This window comes from Lepidothrix coronata, unplaced genomic scaffold, assembly GCF_001604755.1.
Source record: "Lepidothrix coronata isolate B3197 unplaced genomic scaffold, Lepidothrix_coronata-1.0 Scaffold154, whole genome shotgun sequence".
In the NCBI taxonomy this organism is placed as follows: domain Eukaryota; kingdom Metazoa; phylum Chordata; class Aves; order Passeriformes; family Pipridae; genus Lepidothrix; species Lepidothrix coronata.
The window spans coordinates 555836-583520 of record NW_016690334.1 but is presented as its reverse complement, the minus strand read 5'-3'; the positions used below and the strand labels follow the sequence as shown (position 1 = coordinate 583520).

At 47.3% G+C, this 27685-nt stretch overlaps 1 protein-coding gene across 2 annotated transcripts in view; it reads right to left on the bottom strand.

Annotated features, from left to right (window-relative positions):
• Positions 1–15056: 15056 nt before the first annotated feature.
• Positions 15057–27685, bottom strand: part of ZZEF1 (zinc finger ZZ-type and EF-hand domain containing 1) — a 57378-nt gene continuing 44749 nt past the window's right edge. For both annotated transcript variants that reach the window (XM_017828845.1, XM_017828846.1), the window contains exons 47-55: positions 27344–27479; positions 25876–26235; positions 23876–24019; positions 22871–23039; positions 20904–21002; positions 19911–20076; positions 19113–19263; positions 18545–18616; positions 15057–18066 (exon numbers count right to left, since the gene is read on the bottom strand). In XM_017828845.1, the coding sequence (XP_017684334.1) occupies positions 17992–18066; positions 18545–18616; positions 19113–19263; positions 19911–20076; positions 20904–21002; positions 22871–23039; positions 23876–24019; positions 25876–26235; positions 27344–27479 (1372 nt within the window). In that variant the 3' untranslated portion in view covers positions 15057–17991. The remainder of the gene's footprint in view (positions 18067–18544; positions 18617–19112; positions 19264–19910; positions 20077–20903; positions 21003–22870; positions 23040–23875; positions 24020–25875; positions 26236–27343; positions 27480–27685) is intronic.

The following is a 27685-nucleotide window of genomic DNA, read 5'->3' as shown; positions in this document are numbered from 1 at the left end:
CATCTCAACCTCAGTGCACAAACCAACCAGAAATTGGTATTTATGAAACACCAGACATCCTTATTTACCCCTAAAACTCTCTCTCAATGCCAGACCAAGCACAAAGTCAGGGCATCAGTGAGGGTTGGAGCCCCATTAAACCCTTCCACATCACCCCACTGTCTCCCACCACATGGCCAACACATGGCATGAGGCAAACGGTCCAGCAGCAGTGACCCCATCTCAGCTTTGCTGCCCTGGAAGCAGCGAGGACACAGGACGGTGGCTTTGCCATTGTCTGCCCCAGGCTTGTCTCCCAGTCCCTGTTTTGCAGGGGGAATTGTGGGCAACACATTCACTCCACTCAAAAATAGGATTTTTCTTTTAAAAGCTCTGTGGCCAATGGCTTTGTGTGTCCAGAGAAGGGAATGGAGCTGAGGAAGGGTCTGGAACACAGTTCTGCTGAGGAGCAGCTGAGGGGGCTCAGCCTGGAGAAAAGGAGGCTCAGGGGGGACCTTCTCTCCCTGACAGGAGGGGGGAGCCGGGGAGGGTCGGGCTCTGCTCCTGGGGAACAAAGGACAGGACAAGAGGAAAGAGTCTCAAGTAGCAGTAGGGGAGGTTTAGGTTGGATTTTAAGGAAAGTTTCTTCCCAGAAAGGGTGTTCAGGCACTGGTACAGACTGTCCAGGGCAGTGGTGGAGTCCCCATCCCTGGAGGGATTTAAAAGCTGGGTGGATGTGGCACTTGGGGACATAAGTGGTGATGCTTGGCAGTGCTGGGGGAACGGTTGGACTCGATCTCAGAGGGCTTTTTCAACCTGAACAATTCTGTGAATCTGCGATTCTGTGACCACCAGCTCTGAAACCCCTCAGGGGGGCACAGAGCTCCCAGAGGTGCTGCACCCTCCTCGCCAGGAAAATTAATTTCCACCTGATTACCTGCTGATCCCCCATGCAGGGGAGAGCACAGGGCCTCTGAGGAGACTGCTCCAGCTGGGAATTGCAAACCCTCTTGCTCTATCCACCGGTAGCAGGACACGGGGGGTCCCTGGCACGGGGCCGAGAGGATGGGATGGGGAGGGCAATGGGAACAGCCTTGCACAGGAAAACCTGGAGTGCTCCATTGTCCAAACATCTGACATCCAGCCTCAGCCTGACCAGCTTCTTGTCCCTGAAAATCCGCAGCCGTGACTTATTTCCAGGGAACACGAGCACCCGTTTAAACAAATCCCTGACAAATGAAGGCAAGGAACCATTTCCTCCCTATTTCCTTCCATTAGAAACGAAACACTGCCATTAATCACCAATAAAGAAATAAAACTCCTAAACGATCTGCTGGTGACTGGTTGAGTCAGGTCCCTCTCCCGGAGCTCGCCGTGGATCCAACCCCAGGCACAACTGGAATCATTCTGGCTGTGCTGAGCCAAACCATTGCTCTCTCCCACGTTCTAAAAAAAATGAGGATGCAGAGCTGCTGTTGGGGGACATGCTGGGCTCGCTGATGCCCAGCCCTATGTGCACCCCCACCTTATTACTCCAATTACTTTCATTTTTTTAATCTGATTTTTTTTTTTCTCTCCCTCCAGGAAAAGCTTGTGTGCAAGAACCCTTTAGGAAAAAAATCACACCCTGCCCTGGGTACAAGTTATTCCTGGGGAGATTCCAACTGGACATAAGAGGAAAATTTTTCACAATGAGAACAATCAGCCATTGGAATAACCTCCCCAGGGAAGTGGTGGTTTCCCCAGCGCTGGACTCCTAAGGTTTGCCTGGATGTGGTGCTGGGCCATCTTGTCTAGACCACGTTTTCGCCAAGAAAGGTTGGACCAGATGACCCTTGAGGTTCCTTCCAGCCTGGCATTCTAGGCTTCTATGAAATATTAGGGTGTCTTATTAAGAGCTATTATTTTGCAAACCATCCAGCAGCCTCCAGCCCCAGTGACTGTTTCATCCCACACCCTGCCTGCCCCTCTCAGAAAGTAAATCCCGTGAAATGGCAGCGAGCAAATGCCTGGAGGCTGTTCCAGAGCTCACAGCCCCAGGAAAGCAGCCGGTCCCTGGGACACCATGTCCCAGCCAAGCACTGCCAGGAGCAGCTTGCTGGTAGACGGAGCAATTATCCCCGGCAAGGAGGAGGGCAGACGCTGCTGGCAGAGGGTGCGGGAATTCTTCCTGCGTTTCCAGGCTTGGTTTGTGGAGATAGCTTTGGGCTGGTTTGCTTTTTTTTTTTTTTTGAGCCAGATTAGGATCTTCCTTGTGCACCATGCGTGGAGCTGTTGGCAAAGCACAGCCCGCCACAACCCTCAGTGGAAGCTACGCTGGATGCGGCTCCCAGAGTGTCAGATTCCAACATCAGCACTGGAGCTGCTGGGGCAGAGGGGTCTTCTACACCCCAGCATTAGGAAATCCCTCAATACCTGTGCACAGCTCAAAAAAGGCTCCCTTTCCTCAGGCAGATTGGCTCTAACAACAATTCTGTGGACACTGAGCACATGGAAAGATCCCTGTTTCTGTATCTGGTCAGAATTCCCCTGGGAAATAGGGGGACTTCATGGAAACACAGACTGGATGCTGTTTAAGGTCCCTTCTAAATAAAACTTGTTCCAAGCCCTATGCCATGGGCAGGGACACCTTCCACTAGCCCAGGTTGCTCCAAGCCCTGTCCAGCCTGGCTTGGACACTTCCAGGGATGGGGCAGCCACAGCTTCTCTGGGCAACCTGTGCCAGGGCCTCCCCACCCTCACAGGGAGGAATTTCTTCCCAATACCACATTTAAATCTTCTCTCTTTACATTTAAAGCCATTCTCCCTTGTCACTCCCAGCTTTTCTTGTTGGGGTGAGCATGGAACAGACCATGGGGTGTTCCATGCCACGATGTGACCTGTGGGGTCACAGCCGGGATGGTTACGTGGCCATAGGATGGGGATGTTGCCTCCTCCTCCTGCTGCCTCCTGCACCCTCCAATCCCACCACACCCACACTGGGACACCCCCAGGAAGGGATCTCACAGGAAAGCACGTGCCAAACCCCAGGGACATCCCCACCACTGGTGAGGAGCTGGGGTGCTGATCGTCCCCTCCCAGCCCCAGCCCCCCTCGTGCCGGGGAGCCAAGATTCGCTCTATCCCGGCACGGAGCGAGACATTTCCTGCCCCAGCACTTATCTCCATGGCCAGGCAGCTTGAGGAAGCTGAACACCCTCGTGCTGCTGCTCAGTGGCTGCTGGCCAAGGGTGCACTTGTGTCTGACACAAACACGGCGGGGCCGTCGCGGGCACGGCACACGGGGCTTGGCCGGGGCTGCTCTGGGGTGGCAGCACATCCCCACGAGGACAGGCTGCAAATAAACATTTCTGACCTGATTTCACTCCTGCATCACGCAACTCCACGTGGACACATCCTCACCATGCCCCCAGCCCGTGCATGAGATCTGATATTTGAGTTCCCAGGTACAGTGATGCACCCCAAGATGCTGCTGCAAAGCCTCCAGCAACCAACCATCACCACAAATGAGCTCAAACCCCTCAGCAAACCTCGGCTGACAACCCGTGAATAGAAATAACAGGGAATTTACTAAATAAATTGTGCTGGGAGACATTCATCTCCATTAAAATGCCCTCACATGGGGGCTGGAGGCATCAGGTTGAGGTGCCTGGTGCCTTCAGTATTTTGCACCCCTGCAACCACATGAAGAAATGCCAAAAACATGCAAAACCTCGATAAGGACGGCGTGGAGGAAACGTAACTGAAATCCTTGAGTTTCATAATGGGCCATGACAATAGCCCAGGTTGCTGCCAACTTTCCTTTCGTGCACCAAGCAACAAGTGCACTCAGAAACTTCAGGCTCTCTGCAAAGAAAAGAGCTGAAAGGGAAAGAAATGCTGCCAGAGGAGCAAGTTTTGGGATGGTTTTCTGAATTTCAGCTAGTTTTTCTGTGAGATGGTGAGAAATGTCCCCTCCAGCAGGAGCTGGGGCTGCCCTTGCTCATCCCCAACTGGGAGCAAAGGAAATAATTATCCTGAGTTTCACAAGCAGAGGGAAAACACAATGTTTTCTGATAAATATTCATGCTTTGCTGTAAACTCCCTTGTGGCAATGGCTTCTGTGGCATCCGGGCACTTTTTGCATTTCAAAGTTGGGATTTTCAATGCAAATGCTGCTGAGCAGCCAAATCTGGGCTCTGGTGTGTTCCAGGGGACTGGAGGGGCACAGGCACCCTCAGCTCTGCAGGCCATGGGTTTGGCTCCTGGGGAAATCCTCAGTCCAGCTGGAGGATGGGATGGAGGCAAAAATCCCCCAAGGAAATTGTTTAGGGAGATGCTCAGGTGAAGCCATTTCATGTCCCTATGAAGATGGGGAGCTATGGGGGCTCCAGAGGTGATTGCACCACCCTGCGGGGGAAAAGGCAGCTGTAAGCCAAAAGTCTTCAAGCAGCAGCAGAAATGGGTGAAAAAGCAGCACATTTGGGAGCTGAGTTCTGCAGAGGGTTTGTGCCACAACAGGGGCTGCAGAGACCCAGCTCCAAAGACCAGTTAAAGTGTTTGGGCCCTGGGAGGATGCACAAAATCCTCCCTGAGCTCCCGCATGGGAGGCTGGGGACCCCGTGGGACCTCAGTTTTGGGCACAGCCAGGAATGGTTGTGGGGCCACATCACCCCTCCATCCCCACCAGGGATTGGGGTCCCAGGGCAGCAAACAGCATCCCTGGGCAGAGCAGTTGACATCTGCACAGGTCACTGGGCTTGCAAAGTGTTTGGGATTTGCATTTGATTAAGATGAAGTGGTAGGAAAATAAAGGCAGCCAGTTCCTCACAGCAGCTGGGCCAGGGCGAGGTCCAGTGATGAGGGAAAGAGCAGGGATGGGGAGGGAAAAAAAACCCAAATTTGATCCAAAGGGGCTGGAGAAGGGCTGGGACCTGGGGATGCTCAGCGTGGCCAAAGCAAACACACCCCCTGCTCTGGAGATAGTAGGGGTTTGTCCTCTCTGCTCTGACACAGAATTTGTATATGGAAAAAACATGCCAGGCTCATGACAACAGCCCCGCTCCATCTGGATAAATAGTTAACTGAGCAGTCAAAATAGCCTCTGCTACAAAACAGCTGCTGGGACAGGAGACAGCGGCAGAAGCATCACTGGAAAAACGGGATGGGAGGAAGGAAGTGATTGAGCGAGGGGATGTGCCAGAGGAGAGCGGGGAACAGGCAGCAGCAGCCAGCCCTGCCTGAGCCCAGATCCCTCAGCAGTGCCCCCCACCAGCCTCTTCCCTGCCTGAAAAGGGGTGCTGGAGCAGGCCCTGTTCCTGCCCCAAGCACTGGTGAGCAGCAGGTGCCACAGGACATGAGGGTGCCCCACAGCAGTGCAGGGGCACAGCCAAAAATCTGAACAACCTCTGCTTACCAGGAGAGCAGGAACAGGAGCTGCGGGGTGGGAGGGGGTGCTGGACCTGCTGGAAGCAGAGGAAGAGCTCACCCAGGCTGTGCAAAGGGCTTTTAAAGGAGGATTCAGCCCTTTTCATTCCCGACTGATTAGGCAGGGCTTAGCCCTGATGCATACACCTGGACCAGCTGCCTACACCTGCAGGCCTGGATTAGCTTCCCCCACCTGCTGCACAGCAGGCACAGGGTCACCAAAAGGGAAGTTTTCCAGCAGAAAGCTCCTGGATAGAGAGGTGCCTGTCCCCCAGTCCACCCCCTGCACCCCACACAAAACCCCCAGCCTTGAGTGAGGGGTGAGCTGAGAGCCAGGTCTGCTGTCAGGACCAGTTTCCCCGTGGTTGGGACAGGGGAATTCTCCAGGGTGGGCAGCCAAGGAGCTTCCTCAGGAACTGGGCAGCCTTGGAGAGCACGGGACACCCTCAGCTGTGACTCCCAGCTGTGCTCAGTGCTGTGGGAAGGGCCCAGCACCTCAGTGGGGGCTCCTCCTGAGCATTCCATGCTGCTGGGAAGGGGCTGGCACAGCTCCCCACTCTCCAGCCCCCCGTGGCAAAGCTCCCAATGGGAATGGCTCTGCAGGATGAAAGGGACGGAGCCTCTCTGCACCCGTGGGTGCTGGGATGCATCACAGCAGGCTTTGATCACAGCAGGGGAGCTGGTAGGGCTGCAGGAGTTTGGGTGCGTGGGAGCCAAGGGAGATTTTGGGAAGGAAGGGGATGAAAACGTTGAGACTCTGGAGCCACTGCCCTGGGGACAGGTGTGGGGTCACCAACTTTGGGATGCAAAGTGCTTTTGTCCACTTTGTGGCAAGCCCAGAAGGGTTATGGGGACAGGAGTGCTTCAGTGGGTCTCAAATCTGATTCCCAAAGGAAAAGCCCAAGCTGAGACTGGATTTTGCCACGATGGGATGTCACATGGTTGATGAAGAGCCACTTCTGAGCCCACAGCCTTCCCGGGACCTCTCCCATCCCTCCCCTATCATCTGTTGCTCCATGAGACATATGACATGGCACACATTCCCACTGTGGGCAGGGATGTGACCCCACAGCCCTCACCTGGCCCCATTAGCTGTGATTGTATTCCCAGCACCAATCACCTGAACCACTCCACCCTTTCCAGTGCAGGGAAAACACCTGCAGGGATTCACACACCTGGAGGGGTGTTACAGCCTCTGGACAGGGAGAAAACACACCTGTGCTCACCCAGCCAGAGGTTCTTTGGCAAAAAAGGAGAACATTTTCTTTTCAAGTGCTGTTTGCATGATCTCTAGGTGGTACCTGCAGTGCTCGTTTGTTAATGATTTCTAATTGATTTACTAAATCCCAGCAGTGCTGCTGCCGGGAGCAGCAGATGCTCCGGGTGGGTTTGGGCACAGCATTAGGAAGTGTCACAGATGGCTCCAGTCCCGAGAACCAGGCAGCGCAGGATGGATTAAAAAAATTGTAAAAAGATTTATTAACCCTTCGAGAATTATTATTCTGTTCTCTGATACAAAGGGGGACGAGAGCTCGCTCTGAAATTTCCCAGTTGGAAAAGGCCTCAAAATGTCAACATTCCCAGGGAAAATTAGGAAAGGGAAAAAAAAAAAAAGTTGTCCTTCTTTAGCCAAAACATCGTATTTCTGCGAAGTCACTTCGTTTTCTTTGTGATTTGTCAAAGCTGGTAACCGAGTGCAAAATAAAACAAATTATTTCCAAACAAGAGTAACTTTACAACAAAAAAAATGTAAATATTTGTCCTGACGGAGCGAAAAGGGCTGCTACAACACTGTCAAGATCTTCCCTCACCCCTACTTCCCCACCCAGCATGTTTTGCTTTAGTTTTTACGAGGAATCAACAGTTGGAGAAAGCTCTTGGATTTTCCAATGGAAAAGAGCTGGAGGGACACTCTTCCTACAAGTTCCGCCAATTAGCGCCTGGCTCCCCAGCCCGCGGCTGCTGCGAATTTTCCATTGCTGGAAATCTTAAATATCAAAACTGGATGTTTTCCTCCGAGACAAATGGGAGCGTGGGGCAGGAGCAGCCGCCTCCCTGGTTTATGGGTCCGGCCGAGCGTGACCGATCCCTCCTGAAAGGCTCGTTTTCCACCCAACAGCAGCTTGGTTTTGTCTGCCCGCGGGGCGATGAGCAGCGGGAGAGCTGGGACAGCCCTAAAACGCTCCAGCTGTTCTCCTGCCCTTCCTGCTCGCGCTCTCCAGCGCTGCTCCAGCCCTCCCGGAGCAGCTGCACGGATGTGCCCGTGCTCCAGATGTGCAAACCCGCAGCAGCGAGTCCCCGCGGGGCTGGAATCAGGGACATGGCTCATGTCAGAGCAGATCCTGAATATCTGGAATTTCAGGCAAGACCTGACAGCTGTAACTCAGCTCCTGCACAGGGGGATGAGGGCTGGATGAGGTGCAAGACCTTAGTGGTGTTGCCAAACCCATCCTTGTTTAATTAAGAGCATTAAAGGTCATTTTTTTACTTATTAAAACCATAAACACCCCCCCCCCAAATACATCCTGTTAATCAAAAATACAATTTCCAACACATTAAATGTTTGGAAGCGACGCCAAAGCTGCAGGGCAACAAACAGCAGTAACGTTTGGGTGAAACAAAGAGGTTTTGTTGGATTATTTTGTTGCCAGCTTGCACAAAAGTAGGGCCAAATCCTGGCAACCTGCTCCCTGCCTCAGGCCATCCTTGTCAGCAGGACCATCACGTCTCCATGTCCAGCTGGGGCTCTGCATCCCCAGGCATTTCCCTGCTCCTTTTCAGCATCACTTCGGGTCCCAGCGGGAAGCGCTGGAACTCTGGCACGGTGGGATTAAACGCTGGCAGCCTGGGGGTGGATTTCTCTTCCGGGCTCCAGAGGTTCTCCGGAGATCTCCTGGCGATCCTGGTGAGTCATCCAGCAGCGGAGAGCGTGACTCAGCCACGCCGGGGTTGGATGCAGGGAGCAGGGAAGCAAAACCCGGCAGCTCGGCCGTGCCCAAGCAGTGGATCCCACGGCCCCAGTGCCAGGGACAAACCTCATGCACATCTGGAAGGGGAAGAATGAAACATGGGAAAAGAAAAGCAGGATCCTTGTGGTCAAGTCACCCTGATAAAGGTCACGATAAGCCTTTTTTCCCCTCACTTTTTTTTTGAAACCCAGGCTGGTGCAGGAGAAACACCTTGCAAATGAAGGGTAATTCCCCTGGGATGGTTTCCACCGCTGGATGTTTTCCCTCTGGGCACACAGCAGCCACAGCTTGTGAATGTGGAATATTTTCCTTTCTTAAGTCTCCCTAAAAGGCAACGCAAACCCCTGGGAAGGCTCCTGGTGCCAGGGAAAGCACAGGGTCCTAAGGGGGAAAAGCCTCCACACTGTGCTGAACCCAGGGCTGGGGCAGTTCCAGCTGCCCAAGTGGACACATGAGGTCGATATCCCAAAAGCGCTAATTTGGGAGAGTTTTTTGCATGGGGGGGAAGTATTCAATGAGAAGACCCTGTGGTGTATCTGCCGAATTCCCACTGATGGGCCGTGGGGACATCACCACTCCTGACCCTTCCCAAGGAGTCTGGCTGCAAACAACACCTCCCCCAGCTCTGCTCCACCATGAACACGGTGATTTTAAGGGCAAAAACCAGCAAACAAAGCTGTGCCGAGGGGCTGAGCAGGCTGGTTTGGGGCCACTGCCTGCAGAAAACTGATCCCAGGGGAGAAAGGAGTTTCCTTACCCGGGAAGGGCGAGGAGGGCGCAGGACCAGGGCAGGGCTTTTCTCGGGAGTTTTGTTTAGGTGGCAGAGAAGTCTGACGGCAACAGAAAGGAGCTGGAAAAACAAACAGGTGTGTCCGGTAGCAAAGGGGCCGTAGCTATAGCAATGGGACAGGCCCTGTTGACAAAAGGCTTGCACAAAGGACCTTCTTGAGAGATTGAAAGTGGTTTATGAGCTGGCAGGGCTTCCCGGGAAGGCTGGGTCACGGCCGTGGGAGGCAACTGCTGAAAAATCAGGACGGGGGGACCTGCAGTGAGCACAAACCTGCCCCCTCCAGCGCCCCTCGGGGCTGGAGCTGGGCTGGGGGTTCATGGACATGGCTGGTTGTGCTCGGGGCTGCTCCATCACTCCCGGCAGCCCGGCAGGGTCCTGGCTCCGCAGCAGGAGCCCCAAAGGGATGGTTTATTTTGGGGATCACCCAGCCCTGCTTGCCAGATGCTGCTCTTCCAGTGTCACCTGTTGCAGCTGCAGCCTGGGGTTGGTGCTCCCTGGCTTGTAGAGATCTCCAAAGGCTGGTGCCCTGCCCAGTGCTTTAGCTGGACACACCCTTGGGCTTCCCTTGATCGCATCCCAGGCACCTGCAGAGGCAGAGGCAAAAAGCTGCTCCAAGAGCCCTGCTGGCAGCACCCAAAGCAAAACCATGAGCAGCAGCAGGTCAAACCAACACCCATCACAGGGTGTCCGGGGGTGCAGCATCCCCAAACAGCCCCAGACCCCCGTCTTGCCTTGTTTCTTCTACATCCCCTGCAGAAAGGGGGGCTCTGACACAGCCGAATCCTCCTGAGAGATCTGGCACAGCCAGAAGAGACACATCTGAGCCAGGAGTTTGGCTGTGCCACCAGAGGAGAAGCTCAGAGAGCTGAACTGCACCACCAAGAGGGCAGAGCCAGGCTTGGGGTACCAGTGTGGGATGGGTGGTGGGACACAAACACCAGCCTTTGTCCAGACAGATTCACACTTAGGTCAAGTTTTGCTCCAGGTGAGGGCTCCTGAATCCTCCAGTGAACCTCTCACCAGCTGGGGCTGAGCTGCAATTGTCTGGTTTAACTCATCCAAAGGACTAGTTTGTAATTGAAGCCACAGGTCAGTGTGACCTCATGTACAGCCACATCAAGGAGGAAAAGTCTTAAAAGGAAAAAAAAGCCAGAGGCTGCCCTGGGAAGACAATGGGCCACCAGCACATGACAGCCACGGTGGCACTGACAGCCCCTGGTGGCATCCTGGCTGTGTCCATCAGGGCAGTAAAGGGCTGGTGGGTCACTCGTGTGCAGGAGCTGCTTCCTGAGGAGGGAACAAACTGGAGCCAAACCCAGGAGAGGCCAGGCCTGCCGCGGGGTGCAGAGGCTGCTTCCTGTGAGGGAGCAGGACTTGCCCCCAGGGAACGCGAGCTCCTCTTGCTCCGGAGCCCAGGAATAAAAGGCAGAGCTGTCCCCGCTGTGTCACACACGGGGTTTGCAACTCCGGGAAGCTGCAGAGCCGCTCTCGGCCAGGTGAGCTGGAGCATCTCCAGCTGAGCCGGACCCCCGGCAGCCGGGCAGGGCCCCGCTCCCTCCCGGCGCTCCGTGGGCAGCTCGGGCAGAGCCGGCAGCCGCTCCGGGGGCGAGAGCCCCGCCGGGGCTGCGTGCCAGGAACAGGCGCTTCCCGGTGCCCGCGGCGGGACACGCTGTTCCCAGCTGGGAATCTCGGCTGCCTGGCGAGGGGAGCGCTGGAGGCAACGAGCTGGGAAGGAAATTGGATTTTATTGCTCCAAGAGCAGCAGCCGCTCACGCTGCGACGGGCGAGGGCACCGACGGCTCCGACTCTGCAGCTGTCCCGCGGTAGAGTGTTGGGGAAAAAGCAGGGAAAACCCACCAGGAACTGGAGGCACCTTTCTTGTGCCCTTCTAACACTGGTTTTGGATGGGAGGAGGCCTCGTGGAGCAGAGCAGCATCTCCAATTCCTACAGCAAGCACAAGGATGGAGGACAGGCAGTGGGACCTCCTGGATATCAGTCCACACACTCCTCATCCATGGATATCCCCCCTCAGCTCGTGTGGGCTTAATTAAAGAGAAGCTATAACCTCTCAGCAGCAGCTCTGCTGGTGCTAAGCATTATTAGTACAAAATTCAGGAGGGATTTGCTTTACTCTCAGAGAGCCTTTGAGTTTCTGGTAAATAAAACAACTATTTTCAGCTCCCCAGGTCCTGCCTCCACAGGTTTGACTCCCTCGAGCAAAGGCAAAGGCAGAAGCCAGAGCAGGGAGAGGGAGCTGGGGAGGATGCTGAGCACAGAGCACACCCTCCCAGGTGCCAGCAGCTCTGGAGAGGCTGAGGCATCTCCTGCAGAAAAGAAGGTGCCAAAAGATCAAACACATCACAGTGCATTTTGAAACCGGAGAATGAGTGGAGGGGAAAAAAAAAAAGATGTCGTTTAAAATCCAGCAGCGCATCCAAACCCGACCCCACGGAGGATGGAACGCTCTTTTCTGTTTAAATATTAACGCAGTGTGAAGGAACAAAAACATTAAAAAAAGAAAAAAAAGAAAAAGAGAAGTACCATTGGTGAGGAGAAAAAGAGCCCAACGTGCTACTCAGAGGAACATAAACCCCAAAGTGTGAGGGGGGGGGATTTCTGTGAAACCATTGACATTTTTGATTAATGAGCTTTCTGTGGGTGGTTTATGTAGAGGAGAAGGGTAAGAAACGCAGACATGACTTGTTCTCAAGCAAGATGATGAGAATAAAGGTCTCCTGACTCAACACTTCTCCTGACTCAAGACTTCATCTTTTTGTTTTGTGCCTGTGCAGATCCTGCTGGATGCAAGGGAAAGCTGTACAATTTACGTACTTCCCATCAACAGCGGGGTCTGTTTAGGCTCCAAGGCAACAAAACCAATTTAAAGCCTACCTTTCAATGCTGAACTAGATGTGCTTACAATTAGACCTTAATTCCATATTTAATTTGGTCTAAGATAAGCACAGTGATGAACTGAAGCCCCAGTAAATGTCTAGCCACATACTGAAGTGCTATTGTAGGTGTCAGACCATAGGACGTGACCTATTGGAGAGAGAAAAATCTGTAGAGGCTGGTTTTACTGATTAGAAAATATAAAGTCATAAGGGGAAGCATTTCCTCAGGTGTTTTGTTGGTTTTTAGAAATTTAATGTGCTCGAGGAGGTTAAAACCTTTGGGTGCCTGAAAGGCAAGAGGTGAGAGCTGAGGTACCAACCCACCTCCACAGAGGTGTCAAAGATCAGAGAATCCCACAATAATCTGGGGGGGAAGGGACCTTAAAGCTCATCTCATTTCATGCCCTTGCCATGGGCAGGGACACCTTCCACTAGCCCAGGTTGCTCCAAACCCTGTCCAGCCTGGCCTTGGACACTTCCAGGGATGGGGCAGCCCCAGCTTCTCTCGGCATCCAGTGCCAGGGGAACGACTCATTATAAAGAACTAAAAAGAATTCAGTGTGTCAGATATTGGACATGAAGTTGTACAAAGGTGGGATGTTCAGCACCGACCTCACCAACACCTCCTGGAAGAGCCCAAACACCATCTGAGAGCAGCCAAGGGTTGTTTTTGGATGTGTTTGTGAAGGGAGGAGAGGGATTCCCTGCTGGGCACGGCCCACACCAACCTGTGGAATGGAGCATCTCTCCCAGCACTGACTCCTGAGGACGTGCAGGTAATGGAAATGGCTTGGAGCCACCACATGTGATGATCCAGCTGTGAGGAGAGGCCAACAAAGTGTTTTGGAAACGAGCCTGCGAGAGAAAATACCGCTGACAAATATTTGCAGGCACTTCCACTCACATTTCTTCAGTTTTCATAAAGCTGATTTTTTTTTTCCATGCAACGCAAGTTTAAATATTTGTTATTTGCACTGCAAATGTTAAGGAAAAAATACCACAAATGCAGTAAGATTTGTGCAGTAAGATTATGGAAAGTCAGACAGTAAAGTGGGGAATGGAAGGAAGAAACCAGCTTAAAAAAATTCATCACAGCTCTGTCAGAAAAGCTTTAGTGGGAGAAACTCCCCATCCAACTGCCCAACATGTGGGTGGACTCTGTCTCCAAGGCAATCCAGTTATCCCTTCTCCACTTCTTTTCCCCATGCTCCTTAACCCAAACATTCCCAGCCCTTGCATATAAAAAGAATGAATCTCTAAATGCTAAGGGCCCCAATAAAACTGCCTGAGATTTCCATCTTTTTATCAGGAATGCCTGGTGATGTTTCCAGTTGCAGGAAATAAGGTTTGGGTTTGGTTTTTTTTAAGTGTTTATTTCTGCGTACCCACGTATGAGCTCCTCAACGTTGTAACCTGGAGCTGGGTACCAGCTTTTTATTATTTGTTCTTTCTTAGGTAAAAACCAGGAAAGATTTTACTGCAGAACAGACCTGATTAAATTAGACCTGACCATCATGGAAAGAATGAGCTTTAATCTTACTTCCTTCATCTCTTACTTAATTCCTTCCTTATTCACAGTGGATTTCTTGTATTCAGTTGAATAGGAATTGACTTCTTTGCTTTAAATTCAGAGGTGAGATGGGCCAGATTTTGGTTTCCCCCTACAGATCCCAGCACAGTTCCTGTTTTCCCAGGCCATTTTACCAACACATATTCTTTGTTCCAATTATTATCCAGCCTGACCTCCCACAAACTGTCCCACTGTTAAAAACCATCCTCTTTACATATATTAATGTGTTTCCCAACATTCTGGAGCTCTACCTGAAGGCCAGGTCATGGATTTAGAGGTTCCCATGGTTGGGGTTGGGTTTTGGCCCCTGAAAAGAGCTGGTGGCCTCCCCAGCAGACTCCCAACACAACTCACCTCTGGGTGATTCATCATTTAAAAGGGAAAGGACTGAATCAGACCGTCGGGCTTTGTTCTGCTCCAGGTTTTATAGCAGGGCAATCCATGGATTTGAGGATGGCCATTCCAGATTTAAAAGGGTATAAAAAGGCAGGTCTTGTCCTTGTGTTTGCAAAGGTGCAAGGCCTACTGAAAACACTAAATCTGAGATGGACTGTGGAAACTCAGGGATTGGGCCAGTTTTGTTTTAAACGCAGCTCAGCCTTCTCCTAAAAGCAGATTTTAAAGAGTCACCCACCCCTAAACTAGCCTGCAGCCTAATTCTGATCTCTTGAAAGAAAAACAGTCTTAACAACCTTGATCTGAAAACCAGACCCATAATGTTACAGCTGTGCCCTCTGTCACATTCCAGTGCCTGGCACCACACTGACTTTCAGAGCAATGCAGCTGGACTTGTCTGAGGTTCATCAGCTGAAACCTCGACCTCGCTGCCTCAGGGAAGGCTCCTCACTCTCCCACAGCGTCACAGTCCCGCTGTTTGTTTGTGTTTAATAAAATTACCTAATTAGGATGTTCTCCAAGGGAACAACCTGCAGCTTTAGGCAAATACAGAAAGATGTTGACTTCCTCCCTCAGGCTTCCCTGAACAGCCCTTTCCTCCAGCCAAACCCGAGGTAAACAACCTTTCCAATTAAACCCACCGGACCAGGGTGGCACAACCCTGCACTGACGAACATCACTAATTAGAATCAAGACCCATTAAGATAAATCTCAGCTTTCCATGAGACATCTGGACCCCCAGATGTGCATTTCGGGTCTGGATGTAAACACACACAAGCACTGAAACCAATGGAGATCCATGGGAAAACTGAATTTTTAGGGTAAGGCCACTGGAATGTAAACAGCAGGGCTGGAATTTAGGAGATGACTCCAGAAGTCTGGCTCCTGCATAACTCAGTATTAGATATTTACTAACCACATGAGGACAAGCAGGTTTGCTTACAGGCATGGAAAATGAGGATTCATAGGAAAAAGCCTGGATCTCACTGCAAATTCCAGCATTAAACATTCAGCAAGCAGAAGAGAAAAGCAAACAAAAAACAGACACAGTGTTGAACTCTTTTGTTTTTATAGAATTTTTACAATATATTTCTCTTCATTTGCATATTTTACCCACATCTGTAGCTTTCTTTTTACATGTTGAACTGAATAGGAATAAATCTAAAGGTCTGATATATTTTAAACAACTGATAAAAATTGCAAAGTAGTAAACCTGTAAGAAAAGAAATTATAAAACTCTCGGTTTTAAGTGTTTAATGAAAGCAAGTCAAATGTATCATTAGGAACAATATGGTTTGTTTTAAACACATCATAGGTGATTCAGGCAGGACAACCTTTTTTAGTTTTTTTTTGTTTGTTTGTTTTTTTTATATTAGGCACATTTTTTTCAGCATACCTGTTTTCCAGACAGTTTTATACAATTCAATAGCATCATCCACATCCACTTGGAACTCCTGCATAATTTTCAAAATGTGATTGATCATGAATATTCATTATTGGTATTCTACTCCTCTTTCTTTAGAACTACCAGAAGAAAAAAAAATAATCAGTGTTTCTTGTCTGTTAAAAAATCCATAATTAATGATTTGAGTTGTAAGGCAGCAACAGATTCAGTGTCAACTCAGGTCACAGTCCTTCAGTTCCATCTAGTGGGTAGAAATTATATTTAGTGGACACTGTTCCCAGACAGTCCCTCCGGGGCAGGACAACTGACTCACAGGCCAGTTACTGCTGGTAGAGTAAGTTGAGTGGTTTGCCTAGTAAGGAACTCTGGCCACTCCTGTGTCATCCTTGCAGCCTCATGTCTTCATCCAGAAAGCAAAAAGTCCAACAGAAATAAAGGTGACTATGATAGAGCCGTGACAGGTTCTGTGCAGGGTTTATTTACAGTCGGCATCCCTGATGTGAAAAAAGAAAAAGCCTCCTCTGACTGAGCAGGCAGAGCTGGGCAGCTGCCTCAGCACTCCAGCCCGCTGCAGATCCGTGATTCCTCAGCCATGGATTCCCAGGGAGCGGTGAATGCAAAGTCCTACTGCTCCACAAAAGCCATTTCCAGAGGCTCACCTGCCCCATGGATACAACTCCCTACCACAGGCTCAGGAAGGTCTGGTTTTGGTGGAGCAACTCCCCTTTCCCAGAATGTCTTCATGCATGACAAGGTGTGGAGCTGTTGGTTCCCCAGGGATCCTGATCTGTGCGTTAAAGATACACCAAACTTGGGCAATTCCCTTCCCACCGTGACCTCTTTAAGGAAATCAACTACAGGATGCTCCAGGAGGGGGTTCAGAGCAGGACCTCTCTGCTTCCTTTCAGTGTCTGATAAAATAGATTTTTCCTGAATCCTGGCATTCTCATTTGCTAAGAGGGCCACTCCATTCCTGAAGGCTCCAGCGTGGTGGTTTTCAGTTTTAAGTCTTTCAGGCAGAAAAATCACATTCTGCTTCAAGCTCATGCCCTGAAGAAGCACTCGCTGTGCACTCACCTGGCTGAGCACAAGTCAAAACAAAACTCTACAGCACTGGAGGCCATCCCAAAAAAAAAAAAAACAACCAAAAAACAAACCAGGGGATGTATTACTGCACATTTCCCTCTCAGAGGGAGACTGGAGCACCCTTAAAATTCTATCCCCAGCTGATAAGCCCATCAGTTCAGAGGACATTCCCCAGAGCTGGGCTCCTGTGTGTGTTGCACTCTGGTATCTGGGCACCCCTCACCTCCTGGACAAGCAGGGTCAATGAACACATCCCCCACTGCCTTTACACTACTTGCACTCAGTTACTACTAGAGCTTTTGGCTGCCTTTTTTCCCCATAGTCTAATGCTGGAATAAAAATGGGAAGAAGAAAATAATTAGCATTAAAAGTCCTCTGAATTTATATTTGAAAAGACCAGCTCTACATAGTGTGCAATGGTACACAAAATACACCTCCAAATCCTTCTGTGTCCTTTTTAACTCTTTGGAAAGGGAATAACCAATGTAGCTGTGTAGGAAAAAAAGCCAATTTATTTCAGCATAGAAGGTCTGCAATTCATTCCACATTCACTAAGAGGAATGTGGTTATTGCTCTGTAAGATAGGCCTGGATTGATCATTAACCCCACCCTGAGTGCTGGGAGTCTGGTTCCCAACATTGCCAAGGACCTCCTAAGCCACTGGTACTGAAATAATGGAAAGAAAAAAGTCTGGTGAATAATTTCTTGTCAAGAAGTGATGGTGTAAGTTCCTCAGCTCTTCATACCACCTTGTGACTGGGGACCAGCCTTTGCTCTCTGCACTACAATAATGGGCTATTTGGGATAACACACTGGAGACAAATCAAGGTAAGAAAAGGTGATCCAGGTGAATGAATCAAAGAACAGCAGAACCATTAAGCCCTTGCACCAGGATGCTCTAAAACTTAAATCCTTTAACTGCTTCGCAAATCACCCAGAATTCCTTTTACAACCCGTAGTTTAGTAAGAATTAAAGTTCTTTTCCTTGGGTAGGAACCTCCAAAGCAAAAGCAAACACGACAGGATTCAAGCATGGCCCATTTCTGCACAGCCCACCAGACTCTGCTGGCCTGTTTCCCTTCCAAGCTGTACAGGAGATGCTGAGGGATCACTCTGAGTTCACCAGTGCTTTCCATCCATCAAGTTTCCCTGGGGAGCAGAAGACACCAAGGCAGGGGCCTTCCATTCTCATTCTTGTGCTCCCTTCATTCCTTTAGCTCCTGGGAATAAGCCCCACTATTGTTCTGTGTATCTAACATGCTACAATATGTGCATACATAACTGTAGGCGACGCGTGAGTTACTTCAGGATGTGCTTTTTCATCCAAGTGCATGTTACTGGTACAAATTCTACATCAAGGTGGAAGAAGGAAGGAAGGCTGCAGAGTGCTCATACACTGAAGCTGAAGGAACTTGTCCTGAACGGAGTTAAAGATGTTTGTTCCAACGTCCTATGGACAAACTACTCTATCCCATGCACTCCGGCCTGAGCCAGTATTAAACATTCCAGAAACTTGTTGATTTGTTTGGGTAGTTAATGGCAAGGCTGATAGCAGCAATGTTTTTCAGGGCCTAGAAGAGAGAAGGAAAAACAAAGTCACTTTGAAGGTTCTCCTCGATCCAAAATGGCAAAGAAATGCCTGTAGGAAATTAAAGAAAAATAGAATCCCAGAGTGGTTTGGGTTGGAAGGGACCTTAAAGATCATCCTGTTCCACCCTCTGCCAGGAGCAGGGACACCTTCCACTAGCCCAGGTTGCTCCAAGCCCCATCCAACCTGGCCTGGGACACTTCCAGGGATGGGGCAGCCACAGCTTCTCTGGGCAACCTGTGCCAGGGCCTCCCCACCCTCACAGCCAAGAATTCCTTCCCAATATCCCAGAACAGCATTTGCGAGTAGTTCATTCCCAATTTTCAGAGGCCTGTCAAGGTACTGTAAAGCCCAAGTACCTTAATATCTATTTTATAAACTCCACTGGGCAATCAGAAATCATTCACTGTCTGTCAGACAGATACCACACCCCCACACCCCCTGGGGTTGGACAGTCCTACCTGTGCTGTGCAGCGATGAAGATGATCTTCAGTATTTAAGGCAAGCAAATACTCCTGTAGAGATCCAAGCTCCTGCAGCCAGAAAACCATCAGTGAACACCAACGTTTCTACCAGATATCATCCTACTAATTAATATTAAAATGCTGCTCATTAGAGCCAAAGGTATCAGAAGGACACACGAGGCTCCGGACTAGAGCACAGCTGGTGACCACAGAAATCAGCTCATTACAGACTGTTCATATGTAATGTTCAAAATCAACTCAAGGAAAACCACATGCAAATATCTTTAAATTAATTATTAAGCCAGCATTCCTCTCAGTGGCTTTAGGGCCTTAACTGCACAAGGAAGAGTCATGGCTTTTACTTAAGGTCCCATGATGGGTGAGACAACAGAATGACACTGAATCAGAATTTATTGCCAGACCCCACAAGAGAAGGTTGTTTAATCTTTCTGAAGCTATGATGGACTTCACCAAGACAAAGGAAAACTACACTTAGTGGAACACTAAACTACATGTCATGCCCAGCAGTGAGGAAAGGAGGGATACAAATGCAGGAACTGCTTACAGTAACTCTGTTTTCTGTCACAAAGAAGAGTTCTGCCAGTGCACGATGGAGAGGAAGGAGAATTCCAGGCTTGGCCATGTCGTGACACAAGTTGTTTTCCATATGGGTGAAAAGCTGCCAAAGTGGCTTCAACAAGGTGAGGTCACAGTCCCTGAAAAAAATAATTTAAATGAAATTGTGATGAAATAGTGAGTAAACCATGCCTGTTTCTGGAAATGGGGAGGTGGAGGGGGAAAGCAAAACCAAATCAATATTAAGAGAACAAAACCACACGTTTGTGACAGGTGGATAGGAAACACAGAAGTATTTTAAAATCTAAATTCAGTCAGGTGTTTCAGCACAAAGAATTTCACTCTCAAGCAGTGAGGTGGAGAAACCTCATATACATGATTATGTCTAAATGACTTTTCTAAAGCTGAGTGTACTCCTGAAACGAGGGCTATAAAACAAAATAACCATATACATCACTTTGCTAAATGCTCTTGCACCTAGAAATACCCATGCCATACATACTTAAGCTTTAGGACACATCTCCCTTCTAAAACTCAATTACAGGCTTAATGGCACAACTCAAAACAATAACTTAAAAGTTATTCACTTCGCAGAGAATCAGATCATCACCATCACTTCACTTCTGCACTATGATATGAGAACAAACTTCTAGAAAATTAATTGAAATTTATCTTTGTCCTGTTTCAGGGTGAGTTTTTTTTTTTTTTTTTTTTTTTTTTTTCTTTATGACAATATTTGAATCCCTTGGACCTTTTTCCAAGTGCCCAGGCCAGAGCAGTCACTCACCCCTGGGTGCTGCACTGCACTATCTTCAGGAGCAGGTGGATGGCCTTCAAACGCTGGTGACCCGTCTGACGACACGCCACCCCCACCTGCCATTCCCAGATTTTGGCCAGTGGCAGGTGAGGAATTACCCTTTCCTCAGACAGCATCTGCTTTAGGATTTCAAACCCTGGAAAGAAAAGTCAATTCAAGCAGCTGTTACTTCTGTAGGGAATCATTGAGTTCATACAGTCAGTTTTCTCCATATACTGTATAAGTACATATACAGGGTATGTGTAATATAAATACATATACAGGGTATGTATAATTTAAGTATTCCTCTGGCAAGGAAGAAATATTGAATTAAAATACGAAACAAAAAATCTGAGACAATTCTATGTTACATCCTGACATTACAACTCTTTTTCTGAGGCACAACTCAGATAAAAAGTACGAAGAATCATATCCAAAATTAAAGTTTTTTCCCAAACAGGGCAAAAAAACCCCACAGGCCCTCACTGTTGTGGGATATGCAGCAGAGTTGTGCTGGTGGCAAATTATTCCCCAGCCCCTATTTAATTAAAAATATTTAAACTCCAAAATAAACTAACAAAACCTTTCATGCTATATCTAGAAATTAGATCCAGAACCAATCTATTTTAATGGCTAACTACTCTTAAAAACACAGTTACAATAATTTCTGTTTCCAATTACGGCATCTTGGAGTGTTTACTAAATCCTGTGTGTATTTACAGTCACATAATGAGATTCTGAATGCAAATTACATTGTTATAACTGTGATCTCTGAGTCTCTGTGAAGATTTTGTACTTCTAACATAAAGTCACAGCCAGTAAGAGACATCCGTCAAGCTTCAGCTTGACCATTAAATAAGCACGTTATTTCCAACACACCGAAAGCAAATTCCACGCCAAGAAAAAGCCATAACCACAAGTCTCTCAAAGCTCAGCAAAATGACTAAAAAAGGCCCTTTTCAACCCATTCTGAGCAGCACTTACCTGTCTGAAACCTTCCCAGATGACCTACTGTCACTGTAAACTTGTATCCCCACTCAGTGTTACTCATGTCAGAAGTAAATCGGTAGTAGAGTGTGTCTCCTGTGTGCAAGGGAAGGAAGAAAACCCACATTACTTCCCTCTGATTTCATTTTGCTACCTCAAAAACAATTAAAATGAAAAGTCTGTGGTGAACTTATCCTAGATACTGTCATTTAAGATAGATGATCTCTTATTTTTTGATAATTATGAAATGCACAGTAGACTGAAAACACAGAAGGGTTTCCCCTGTCTCAAGATACTTACAATAAAGGACAATATTTTTACATTTTTGACAACTACATAGAGGAAGTTAAAGTCTATACTGTACACTTGTAACTTCACTTTTCCAATTGTGTTATGCATCAGTTATGTTTTATGAGAAAAGAACCTCTAAATAAGCAGCCAAGTTCTTTAAAACAACCTTTGAATTCACTGGAAACGAGGTTTAAAAACTTTGAAAGTAAAGTTGCTGCTTTTATGTATCAGAAAATGAAACTGCACATCTTTTACCTAGGGAAGAAAATTGTTAAACTCAATCACTTAAAAGTGGAAGAACTATCAATGTTTGACCATTTTATAATCAGAGAGTGAAACATTCAAGAGGTTCTTGTCATTGTAGCATCTACAGCTTCACAGACATAAATCCTGGTAGTTTGCTGTAAGGCTGCACAAAACACAACCTTACCTATTGTGCTCTGTAATATTAAAGCTGTTAAAACTTAGGATTTCCTTCTGTTCCACAAAAAAATCCTATCACCCCAGGACAAACAGGCTGGTTTTTACTGGGAAGCAGAATTTTCAGAGTTTCATGAAGCAGAAAAATTTTGAAAACACCTTGCAGGATTAAAAAAAAAACCACCAAACTTAAAAACAGTTTCTCTTTTTATCGTGAAATGGAACCGATGTTCTCTCCTGCTCCTAGGAGAAAGCCCTGCCACCAAATGAAAAGCCTTCAAATGCCTGGCTGCAGCTAAAACCTGCTGAGTGAAATCAAGAGCCTTGATCCAGACACAGCCTGGGCTGGAAAGGAACTTGCACAAGGTGAAACTCAAGTTTCACAGCCAAGGCCGCTCCAAAACAATGGGCCTCAAAAGTTCAGCTCCTTGGCAAACCCCTGCAACTATTTGGGAGGAAAAGGAGGCCAGAAAGTAGGTTCATAAAAATCCAAAGTATTTCTACAGAGCACACATTTGCTTTTAACTGTCACCCTGTAACCAAACAGCACCTTGTAACCCGAAGTTTGCTAAGGAAGCTCCCAAATCTATTTACAGGTGCTGACAGTACTTGAAGTCAAGTTTCCTGCAACACCCCAGTGGCTCAGGAGGTTAAAACAATTAAAAATAAGAAGCAGGGGACTGTGCAGTCTTTGAGCTCCCTGGCATTTGCTGTGTTATCAAAAATGTGCTCAGAGAATACAGACTGAAGCTGCCTGTCAAAGGAATGGGTTTTTTTCAGCTGTGCTCTGTGGCACCAGCTGGAGCCAAGGCACTGGCACTGCCTCTCTCTGCTCAGAGCAGCAGCAGAGCACGGAGACAGAGATAAGCCTATCTTTCTTTCTTTCTTTTTTTTTTTTTCTTAATTAAAAGAAATGTGCTTCCTGTGGAAAGTAAGACAAGGCATAAACAATGTAAGTGAATATCGTGCAGAACAAGGACTGTGTTGGAACAGAATCAAGATCAGAAGTTGTTTCCAGTAGCTAAGAGCACCGAGGGGTGGAAAAAAAGGGTCACAGCACAACAAGAGATAAGCCCACTTTGAAGAAACAATTGCAAGAGCAGCACGTCAGAGCAAACAGAGAGGGACAAGAAAAGGACTGAGTTTTTCCTCCAGATCTCAGGAACATCCACATGTCACTGTCATCTCTTCACTGTCATCTCTCAGCAGTTTCTGTGGAGTCCCAGCATATCCTGGAGTCGTGGCATATTCACCTGGAAGCTCGAAATCATTCCATTTCTCTGGAGAGCCACTGAAGCTGTGCCGATCCTGCTGGAAGTCACTGCTGCTGGACATGAGCAGCTCGTCACAGCCCTCCTCTGTGTTACACTGAGGGTCAAATTTGATTGAGAGGTAGATGGCACCGGGAATGTGAACTTTATCCTGGGAAGTAAACACATGAGCTTTGTGTTACTGTATTACCCAGAACCCACTGAGCTTTCACCAGACAAACAAGGGAGACATCAAAAATGTTACAGCATCTCCGTGGGTAAAAAGCTATTTGATAGCTAATTTAACAGATGTAAAGCAGGGCCTATTGTTCACATTAGCTGTTAAACATGTGCAATTAATTGCTAGCAATGCTTTGCTCTTTCAAAAGCAGTAATTGCTGCTGATATTGATCTCACTGCCAGAACCTAGGGGTTTATATGCATTTTAAAAATAAAAATCACAAGACTCAGAGCAGCAGGGAAATTAAAAATCCCAAGACTGCCCAAAGGCAATAATTACTTATCAAACTGTATCAGAAAAATGCTTTCAAACAGTATCAAGAAAATAAAATCAGAAACTGTTTGTGTCAGGGGAAGGTAGCCTAAAATGAGAAATACAAGAAAAAAACCACCACTCCTACTTTCATCTAACAGCAGAAGGTCAACTGAAACAGATCTGTGGATGGAGGGGTCGGAATATTTGCTCATTGCTTGAAACCACTTACAAATACAATCTGCTTCAAATACATGCACAGTAAAGCTATGCACTTTTCACGTGATTGAATTAGGGCTACATTAAAGTGCATTTTGAACATATTTCTTTACAGGGCAAGGCCTCAGTCATCTGAAATCAGCCTTTTCCAAGCAAGACTGGACAGATTTCGCGGGTGTTTCAAGCACAGAAGTCCCACAGACACACAGGTGGAACTTTGTGAGGCTTCTGCTCCAACCACCGTGGGGATTTCAGCTGATCCTCAGGTCAGGCCCTGTGACAGTCGCTGAACCCACCTCAAAGTTGGTGTTGTTGTTGTAGGGATGTTGGGATTCCCGCATCTGCACGGCCATTCCGGGCTCCTCCATGAACTGACAGGCTGTCAGGGCCATGGTCCCCAACATGCTCTCCTTGCACCCGTGCAGCACTTTCTGCAGAATCTGGGCAGAAAAAAACCACAGCATTAAATACAGTTTGCTGCCAGAACAACATTCACACACTTACATGCTGAGGGCTGACACAAGTCATTCCCAGTCATGGGGTATTTTGGAAGAGGGAACTGAGGTACAAGCAAGAAACAAGACAAATTCACAAATGATGCCTCCAAACGTCATCTCCATAAGCATAAAAGATTTTACTCTGTCCTCTGTTCCACATCTTTCATTCTTTATCTGGCAAAAACATGACAGACATTGGCTACATCTCTTCCCACAATTGCTAGAATCATGGCTAATCCATAAAGTAATTAACAGGAAACTAAAGCTGTAATCAAATAAGATAAACAACTTTGTTAACCTACTAAACAGGCACCTCTACCTTCTACACTTACAGGTTTTGATTTGAACAGAATATGTCATGTGTCTTAACTTCCAAATGTACAACTCCATGTATAAGAAGGAATTATTAGTATTAATTAAGTGGCTGCAGTGTTTGAAAGCACTAGATGCAAGAGCTCTGTCTGAAAATACAAAAAAAGTTGCCTTTAAGTTTATCAGGACACACTAAATATAATTCAGAACCATGTGAGTCTCCCTTTTTCTTAGTTTTCAGAAGTGCACAAAAGCTTCATATCAGGAGTCCTGTTACTCAACACCCTTTCAGGTCATTATAGCTACTTATTATATCTCTTCACCTGCAATCTCCTAACTCCTCCTATAAAATGTAATTCTAGCTCAGACCAACAGATTCACCTCCAAAACAGCCAAAAATTGATTTCCTGGGGAAAAGGAGTTCAAAAATCAAGGGCAGTTCCCTGAATGCCTTCTCTGCCTCCATACACTGGCAGAACAGCCTAAGACAAAGGCTATGCTTTTGTATTTCATGTGCCTTAGCAGATTTTATTCTATCAGTTCATCCTGCCCTTTTCTGAACCCATAAAAACACCCTGGGGCAACAATTTCCATGACATCCTGTGTCAAGAACCAGTTCTTTTGGTTTGTTTTGGACCTGCCACTTATTACCTTAATCTGACACTCCTTTGTTTTCTTACTGGGAGGGCCAGTGAATAATACTTGCTGTTAACTTTTGCATGCTATTTACTGCTTTAAATCTACAGAGAAAGAATAGACTTTTCCATTACTCCTTCTCCCTCAGTGCCTCCACAGGGGAAATATCCAGGATGAAGAAAACCAGTTGGTTCCTCATACTGAAGTTATTCCATGGCTATAATAATCCCTGCCACTCTTCTCCAGGTCTCTCCCAGTTGTACTGCATCTTATTTTAATTTTTTAATGAGATGAGGGAATCAGGTCACACATTAATCCAGATGAGAGCATAGTATTGGTTCAGTGGCATATCAATGCCTTCTGGTTTATTTTTAATTCCTTCTTTGAAGCCTCCCAGTGCTCCACTTGCTTTGACTGCTCTGAAGCCTTGACCTGCCACTTTCATTACAACATTCCATTGTAATTCCAAGAACCCTTCCACCACAGTAACAGGTATTACAATATACACATTGAGACCTAACAAAAAGCAGCTTTCAAAAAGCACTGCCCATTTTACCAATTTCCACAGATTACCATCTAGATTGCCTATTTTCAAAATAAATTGCCTATTTCACCAATTTCTCTTTCATAACTGGAAGAGTTGTCTCCAAGGAGCTCCTTTTTCCATTTTCTGTTAACAGAATCAGTACATCAAGACACCGACAGATTCCAACTGCTGTTTCAGAACTAATTTAAATTTTGGAGTTTCGATTGAGTTAAAAAAAGGAACTGCAAGTATTTCTGTTAGTCAGAGTCTCATGGCTTGTAGGCACAGGTTTTGCTCACGTTGTCTGAGTGAAAGCTCCACTTACTTTTTCCCACAACTGCTTCTCCTCCAGCTGCATAAGCATGTCCAGGATGTATGTCATGTGGGCCGGGCCACTCAGGTCTAGGATTTCCTCATTGATTGCCACATCATCAGGCCACTCAGCCAACAAGGATGCCAGCACATGCCTGGCATAAAGAACTGCAATTGCCTCATTGACACGATACAGGTAGTCCCTCACAGCCTTTTTGCTTCTGGAGTCCAGCTCCTTGTGCAGGAGGATTGAACTCTTGGTGCGGCGCTGCTTGGCATAACTGAGCTGGAGGTCACTCTCCGTGTTGGTGATCAGCTTCTGGGCAACTGGGTTGGTTTCTTCTGTTGCTTTATCACAGAGTACAGGCTTGGACTGCAAAAAACCAAAAAATAAAAAAGGCAAGTCTGAAAACAGGCTGCCAGTAATTTGCTTCTTTATGTTTGGATGTCTCACCAGGCCATTAAACTGCAAGCTGGGTTTACAAATGAATTTGTTAAAGAGCATAAAAGTGGGATCTCTCACTAAAAAGACAGATTTCCTCAAAAACACTGTCAACAGTCAACAGCTCTCACTATCACAGAATCACAGAACATGCTGAGTTGGAAGGGACCCCCAAGGACCGTTGAGTTCAACTCTTAGCCCTGCCAAAGGTTACATGACTATAAACAGCAGTGGAAGCAGCAGTTAGAGTTCTAACCAGAAGTGTTAATTTAAGCTGATCCACAGAGCTAAAGCAACCAAGCTGTGCCACAGAATGAGGCAAGCTGGGAGGGACCTTTGGAGATCATTTGGTCCAAATCTGACTTAAAGCTGAGACAACCTCAAAATCAGGGCTTTGTCCAGTTAAGTTTGGAGAATTTCCAGGGGTGGATATTTCACAACCTCTGTATAAGCTGTTAAAAGGCCTATCTTTTTTTTTTTTTTTCCTTATAATTATGTGAAACTACTTCAGGAAGCTGCTTCCACTTTGCTGTGCAACTGATAAACAGCTGCACTGGTGACACCAGCCAGGAACGAGCACCCAAAATAAAGCAAAGAGCTGTGGGACCCTGCTTTGAATGCAAAACCTAAAGCTTGCAAGTGTAGTGTCTACTTTACAAGATAAATTCACTGCCCCTTTGTTCTGCTGAACTCACTGTAAGATAACAGGGATCTGCTGAAACAGTTGCATGGCATAAGCTTACAGCAATTAGATACAATCTCTCTTGTGTAAGGGGAGGAAATTACAGCCTGCAATCACAATTTGTTCTCCTGAGCTGAGAATCAAGTTCTTTTACTTCCTTAAGGAAGGATTTACAAGGAAGAAATATTTGCTTCTCGTTGAACCTGCTCATTAATTTTGACATAAAACATTAATAACAGATTATTTCAGACGTTAAAAAAAATTATCTCAGGTTTGAAGTTACCAAACAGATCAGAAATTACTCAATGCCTAAATTAGCTATCTCACAATTGCTCCTGTTTGTGGAGATGAACCTACCAAACATGGTAAGATGATCATATCTGTATCCACTGCCTTGGAGCTCTGCTCCTCCAGCCTCAGGCGCTTGCTGGGCTGCCACTTCTGGGCCAGGGTTCGGATCCTCTCATCCGTGGTTATCACATCTCCATCGAACCTTGGGAGGGGCAAAACACAGCAAAAAAAATACACCAGTGTGTTTTGAAAGCAATGCAAAGTAAATTAGTGCAATTAAATGTAAATTAAACCTCCCCACCTTCTGTTTTGGAAAGATTAAACTCGACCTGTTTTTACCACGTGACCTGGCTCCCCTGTGCTAACAAGCCAAAGGGTTTAAATGTTATAAAATTGCTCATTTCTGTG